Source organism: Neopelma chrysocephalum, unplaced genomic scaffold (assembly GCF_003984885.1).
Source record: "Neopelma chrysocephalum unplaced genomic scaffold, ASM398488v2 Primary Assembly neopelma1_186638, whole genome shotgun sequence".
Taxonomy (NCBI): Eukaryota; Metazoa; Chordata; class Aves; order Passeriformes; family Pipridae; genus Neopelma; species Neopelma chrysocephalum.
Window position 1 is genome coordinate 1 of NW_020938974.1, and position 6821 is coordinate 6821.

At 55.7% G+C, this 6821-nt stretch overlaps 1 protein-coding gene across 1 annotated transcript; it reads right to left on the bottom strand.

Moving 5' to 3' along the window:
* Positions 1–606: 606 nt before the first annotated feature.
* LOC113962975 (putative Polycomb group protein ASXL2) lies at positions 607–4604 on the bottom strand (the record flags this gene model as incomplete). Its single annotated transcript, XM_027673764.1, has 3 exons — positions 607–771; positions 2153–2296; positions 4487–4604. Coding segments are annotated over 3 exons (427 nt in total), but the record flags the coding sequence as incomplete, so codon positions are not given.
* Positions 4605–6821: the final 2217 nt, after the last annotated feature.

The window sequence follows — 6821 nt, forward strand, 5'->3', positions numbered from 1 at the left end:
GGGGCTGTGGGAGCTCCAGGCTGGATCCCGGGGGCTGTGGGAGCTCCAGGCTGGATCCTGGGGGCTCTGGGAGCTCCAGGTTGGATCTCTGGATCCCAGGGGCTGTGGGAGCTCCAGGCTGGATCCCAGGGGCTGTGGGAGCTCCAGGCTGGATCCCCAGGGCTGTGGGAGCTCCTCCTCATCCTCGCCTCAGCCCAGCCCTCCACAGCCCTGCTGCTGCCCACACATCCATGGTAACAACACCCCCCCGAATGAACCCCAGAAGGATTTTCCAACCATTGTACCTCCTGCACTGAAGAAAAGGGGTTGCTCCCATTGACATAAATAAAGGATTTGGATGTCTGGAACCACAGGAACGTGGAACCCCAGATGGTCTGGGTTGGAAGGGACCTTACAGCCCATCCAGTCCCACCCCCTGCCAGGGGCAGGGACACCTCCCACCATCCCAGGGACACCTCCCACTATCCCAGGGACACCTCCCACTCTCCCAGGGACACCTCCCACTCTCCCAGGTCGCTCCAGCCTGGCCTGGGACACCCCCAGGGCCGGGGCAGCGGCGGCCCGTGGGGCAGGGTGCCCGTGTGAGCCCCCCCAGCCCCTCCATACCTGCCTGTCGACCTCTGGCAGCAGGAGCAGCAGGCGCTGCTGGCACTCGGGGGGGCAGCAGGGAGAAGGTGTGTTTGTTGATCAGCGCCCGCAGGTTCGTGTTCACCAGGATCGAGTCGGGCGTCTCCACGTCGATCTCGGCGCACTTGGCCCTCTTGAGCTGCCCTGCAAACCAACCACAGCCCTGTCAGAGGGGCTGCAGGGCCCCTCTGGAGTCCCCCCTGCACGGGGGAGCTCCACAGGGATCCCTTCTGGGGCTCGAGAATCATGTTTGACCCTGCACATGCAGCCAGAAACAGAGCGTGGGAGGTCCCTCCCAGCCAGAACCCTCCAGCCTGGCTCAGTCACCCTCTTCTCACTCAAGAAGGGGTTCTCAGGAGCGTTTCTACAACTCCTTTTACCCACAGCAATTTTCTGTTTCAAGCCTCCAGTCAAGGCCAGTTTGATCCTCTGGATTTTCTCCTTGGTCTTTCCTACTTTGCTCGCGGCAAAAATCGTTCCAGGAAAATCCCTCAGCTCGTTGTGCTGGTGTGGAAACCCCCACACCAGACAGAGCAGGAACCCCGGGGGGACCCTGCTGTCCCTCTGCTTTGCTGTGTGGGAGCCCCCATGCCCAGCACTGCCCTTTGTGCCCCAGCTCTGGGGCTGTGCTGCTGATTCAGGGGTGGGTGACACAGGAAGCACTTCAGGGAATCACGGAATGTCCCGAGCTGGAAGGGACCCACAGGGACCATCTAAGCTTAGATGTTCAATATCTCCTTGTTTTGCTGATAATGCACTTCTGATCCAAGCTCCAAACCCTGTGGTGGGTGGCCAGTCAGACTGGATGCACCCAAAGGAGATGGAACACGACAGGGACAGCCCAGGGAAGGGCTGGAGCTGGGCCAGGGCAGGGTCAGGTGGGATCTCAGGACAAGGTTCCTCCCCCAGAGGGTGGTTGGGACACTGAACAGGCTCCCCAGGGAATGGGCACAGCCCCAAGGCTGCCAGAGCTCAAGGAGGGTTTGGACAACACCCCAAGGGACAGGGTGGGATTGTTGGGGTGTCTGTGCAGGGCCAGGGGTTGGATGGATGATCCCTGTGGGTCCCTTCCAGCTCAGGACATTCTGTGATCCCATAAGAAGATCAACACCACCCTTGGTGAATGTAAAGAGAACCCCAAAGGTCAGGAGGGCTGAGGAAGCCCAGAGCCCACTGAGGGCCCCAAACCACAGTGGGGTCTGAAGGGTGAGGACCTGGAAGGGATTTCTTTTTCCCTGTTAGTTATCAGAGTGTGTAAGGACATTAAAAGGCCTGATAAATAGTGCAGGTCCTTTTGTGCTCTCAAACAGCTGCGAATTCCCAGGAAAAAGCCCTGATGAGGAGGACTGAGAGAGGCTGATCTGCATATGGAAGGTTGAATTATTTATCCCAATTCCCACAGCAGACTGGCAGCACCTCCCAGGGCTCTCCACAAGTCCCCCCAGCAATGGAATTAACACACTTCACTCAATTCTGCTATTTCAGGCTTCTGTTCTGCCCCTGGAGCAGGGAATGAGGCTCTTACTTGCATGGAGCCTGTCGGATCTCTGGAAGGGCTTCTTGCCCAGCCCTGGCAGGGAGTTCTCGAGCTTCACAGAGGGAGAGGAGCTGGAGGTGGAGTTCTGGGGGCTGCTGGACTGCCCCTCTGCCTGCTTCCCTTCCCAACCTGCCGGGAGAGGAGACCTTGGAACACGGGCACGGACAGAGCAAGGCCCTGTTTGGGTGGAACAGGTTCTCCAACACACAACCCCAGCCCTGGAGTCAGGGACAGGCAATTCCAGGACAGGGACACTCCTCTGTTCTTGTAGCACTTACTGCCCAACAGGCTGAATGCAGGAGATCCCTTTGGAACCACGAGACTATCCCAAAACAAAGGGATGGACACACAAGACTATCCCAAACCCAAGGGATGGGCAGCCATGCCATGTGTGCTTTGACTCTATTTCCCTCTTAGTCCCCATTTATCTCCCACCAGGAATAGTGGGAATCCAACCCAGGACTGTCCTGTTGACACTGCAGAGTTAACAGAGCTCCTGTTGGAGTTCACCATCAGGAAAAAACCTCTTCATACTTTGTGTGTCCTTTCTAAACTTCACTGTCACAGCTTCTCTTCCCTCAGCCCAGCCCAGGGAATTCCTCTTCCCTCCCCTTTGCAGGACTCAGGAGACAGTTCCATGTCCTTCCCAGTCACCACTGGGCCAAACCAGACAGATCCCACCCCTGGGGATCCTCACACATCCCTCACACCCACCTTCTCCTCTGGGCAGCAGAATTCCTGCTGCTGCTGCTGGGAAGAGTTTCTTCCCCAGCTCCTCCTGCCTCCCTGTCCCTGCTCCTCCCAAGGGAGAGGAATTACCCTGAGCTGCTCTCCCCTCTGCTCTCTTCAGGTGAGCACCAGGCACTCCCTCCAGCCTGGAAAGGTGCTGAAGTCCCAGATCTTGGAAGAGAAACTCCAGGGGAGTTGTGACATAGGATTAAGTCACAAAGTAAATGAATTCTGGCTCTAATTCATGACTTGCACTGATCAGTCCCTTCCCCTGCTGTGCCAGCTCTGTTTCTCTCTTCCCCTCCTCTGCCTGGTTCCTTTCCCTCCCTTCTCCTCCTCACACGGGCTGTTCTGGCTCTGACTGAATCCCAGGAATTATGGAATCAGGGAGTGTGGAGAGCCCAGCCCTGCCCAGGATTGCTGGGAGAGCCAAGGCTGTGCCAGGGAATCCTTGGACAAACAGAGCCAGGACAGGAGCACCAACCTTTCCTCCTGCAGCCAAACAGGGACCACCTTTTATTTCCTCTTACACTTGCTGGAAAAAATGGGGTTTCCTTCCCATTTCAGCTTCCTCATTTATCAGAAAGCTGAAGCAGAGACACTGGAAAATTCCCACCTCTGCTTTGGAGCCAGGCTGGGAGAGCTGGGGGTGCTCCCCTGGGGAAGAGAAGGATCTAGGGAGACCTTGGAGCCCCTTCCAGGGCCTAAAGGGGCTCCAGGAGAGCTGGAGAGGGACTGGGGACAAGGGCTGGAGGGACAGGACACAGGGAATGGCTTCCCACTGCCAGAGGGCAGGGAGAGATGGGAGATTGGGAAGGGATTCCTGGTTGGGAGGGTGGGGAGGGGCTGGGATTGAATTCCCAGAGAAGCTGTGTCTGCCCCTGGATCCCTGGAAGTGCCCAAGGCCAGGTTGGACGGGGCTTGGAGCAACCTGGGCTAGTGGGAGGTGTCCCTGCCCATGGCAGGGGGTGGGATGGGATGGGATTTAAGGCCCCTTCCCACCCAAGCTGGGATTTGATGATTCCATGACTCAGAACCAGGCTGACAGAACCAGGACCCACCATGGGAACCAGTTACACTGGAAAGAATTCAGGGAAAACTGGCTGGAGGTAACTCCCAAGAATTCCGGATCCCCTGGGAAATGCTGCTGCTGTTCAGGGAGCTCCTGCCCTGCTGGACCAGCCAGAGCAGGGCAGGGACCTCCTTCACTCCTAACACAGCACAAAGGCTGGAAATGCTGGAAACTTCTCCGGGATCTCTCAGGTGAGAACCTGTTCCTTTGGCACAGGACATGGAATCCACCCTGGGGAACCAGCAGCCACTTGGGAAAACATCAATGCCAGGACAAACAGCCCTGATTTGCCCAGCCCTGGGCAGCACCTGAGCACGGGGAGAGGCTTCAACCAGTGGGATCCATCCAAGATCCGTCCCCGCCCCGACGCATCCCCACCGAAACCAAAGCCAGGGAATCAGGAGCTGGGCCATGTCAGGAGCAGGAGAACAGCACAGCAAGGAGCAGTTTCCCCTGTTATCCCCTCAGGACAGTAAGGGGCCCTCCCATCCCAGTGTCCCTGCACTCACCTGACCTCCCCGGAGCGGAATCCCCGCCCGCCTTGACGGCCTTGAGCAGGACGTGCTGGTTAGAGGAGGACACGGGCATTCCCGCCCGGCATTGCTGCTGCTGCTGCTTCTGCTGCTGCTGCTTCAGGGCCTGGGGGCACAGGGGAAACAGGGGGGGCTCAGCTGGAGCCTTACAAACCCTCCAGGCACGGCACAAACCGCTGGGTCCTCGTTCTGCCCTGGCAAAAGTTCAGCACAACTTCTGACCACTGTGTGCAGTGGGAGGCAGGTGATAAATAATGGGGTTAAACATGATAAATGCACTGCCAAGAGGAGATTTCCCCCCTCTGCATCTACAGCTGAAAGTTAATGGTCACAGAACATCCACAAATAACTCCAGAGTGAAAGTACCACCGTGTGATCCATTCCCTCTCCCGAGGAGAAGCAAAGCAGCAACTTCCTAAAAAACCCTCAACAGAGGCACTGCCCATCAGGGGAAGGGTTTTTAATTAGCAAAGTAACAGAGATTCAAACACTAAAGGAAAGAAAATAACCCCCTTTTGTTTCAGAACAGATTCTTCAAGCAGCAGCCAGGACAGAGCCCAGAAGGCACCACTGGCTGAGCCAAGGGAGGAAGAAGGGATTTGGTTAAACTGCAAACCCAAAGTGTGTTTGCAAAAGCTGAAACCCAAACCCACCAACCTGGAGAGCAGAATAAATGACAGCAGATCAAGGATCCCCTGGAATTTCAGAATGGGAAGTAACAGGATGTGCTGGGCTGCACAGGCACAAACGAGTGGGGCTGCTCGTGGAGATCATCACTGCCCCAAACAATAACATTAACAACGAGGATAATGATAATAACAACACACTTAGAACTAGGGGAGGGAATAAAAATGTGCAGGAACCTGCAGGATCTGCCTCCAGGGGAAAGCAGAAGTGATTTCAGAGTTTAAAGACTCAAATGAGGCAGTGACAGCAGAAGGATCCAGACAAGGAAGAGACACCTGGGATCCTGTTTTCCCATTTATTAAATAGTTCCTATTTAGCCACTTCCACCACGGGTCAGAAAAACATTCAGCCAAACCAAAACACGGCGAGAGTGAACTGACCTCCTGTTACTGAGGTCAAAAAGTTTCTAAAAAAAAAAGAGGGATAAAAAGAGAGACCTGCCAAAAATCCACAAACAAGCCCAAGAAAGCTTTTCCAAACTGTCCCTTGAAGATGAGCCCCAGGGGACAGTGACCACTCCAGTTCCAGGGTTAAAGGCTCTCCCTCAGAAATGCCCCTTCCCTCTTCCCTCCAGGAATGTTGTAATTATTGGGCACAGGCAGGATTAGGGACAGGAAAACCTCCTTTAATTCTCCTTTCACTCAGAGCACTGTGTTTGTCCAGCCCTGCTGCCTCCTGCCCTATATTTGCTCTTTTTATCTGCATTTTATAACTCGTCCTGCCCACAGTGGAAGAAGATGTGACACCTGGTCAAAGTGGCAGGAGGGGGGAACCAACAGGAGCTTCCAGGTCCCTTCCAGCCCAGACTCCTCCAGGATTCCAAGAGGAGCTGCTGAGCACGGGAAGGGAAAGAGGTTTGTACCAAACCCTGAGCCTGATTCCATGGAATCATTGAATCCCAGGATGGTCTGGGTTGGAAGGGAACTTAAAGCTCATCACATTCCACCCCTGCCATGGGCAGGGACACCTCCCACCATCCCAGGTTGCTCCAACCTGGCCTTGGACACTTCCAGGGATCCAGGAGCAGCCACAGCTTTCCTGGGCCAGCTCCATCACTCCCTGAACAAGAGGCCCTCTGGAATGCCATCCTGAGGGCTGCTGCTCAGCTGGGAAAAGTCAGGAAAAGGGGCAGGGCTGGAAGAGGCGAATCCAGTGCGGACACATCCCAATTCCATCTGCTGGGACAGCTCCCAAAATCCCTGGATTCCCACCTCCTCTGCACTGCATCCATAGCTCCTCACAGACATTCCCTTTCCTGAGGAGTAAATCCAACCCCCACAAAGCATTTCCTTCCCAAGGATCATGGGAAGCTGAGCAGTGCAGCTGGGGAAACACCTGCAGATCCCACACTGGGGGATGGATTCACCCGGAATTTTGCACCGGGAGAAGAAAATTGTGTGAGGCACAAACACCTCCCACCCCATGCTGGGCACAGTGAACAGGACCCACAACAGCCTTTCCCAGGCATGGGGAAGAGTCAGAGCCCCTCTGTCCCTCCACACACACACCATCCACAGAATTCCTGCTCTCCTTCCCCTCCATCCACAAAATTCCTGCCCTCCTTCCCCTCCACACACACCATCCACAGAATTCCTGCCCTCCTGCCCCTCCATCCACAGAATTCCTGCCCTCCTTC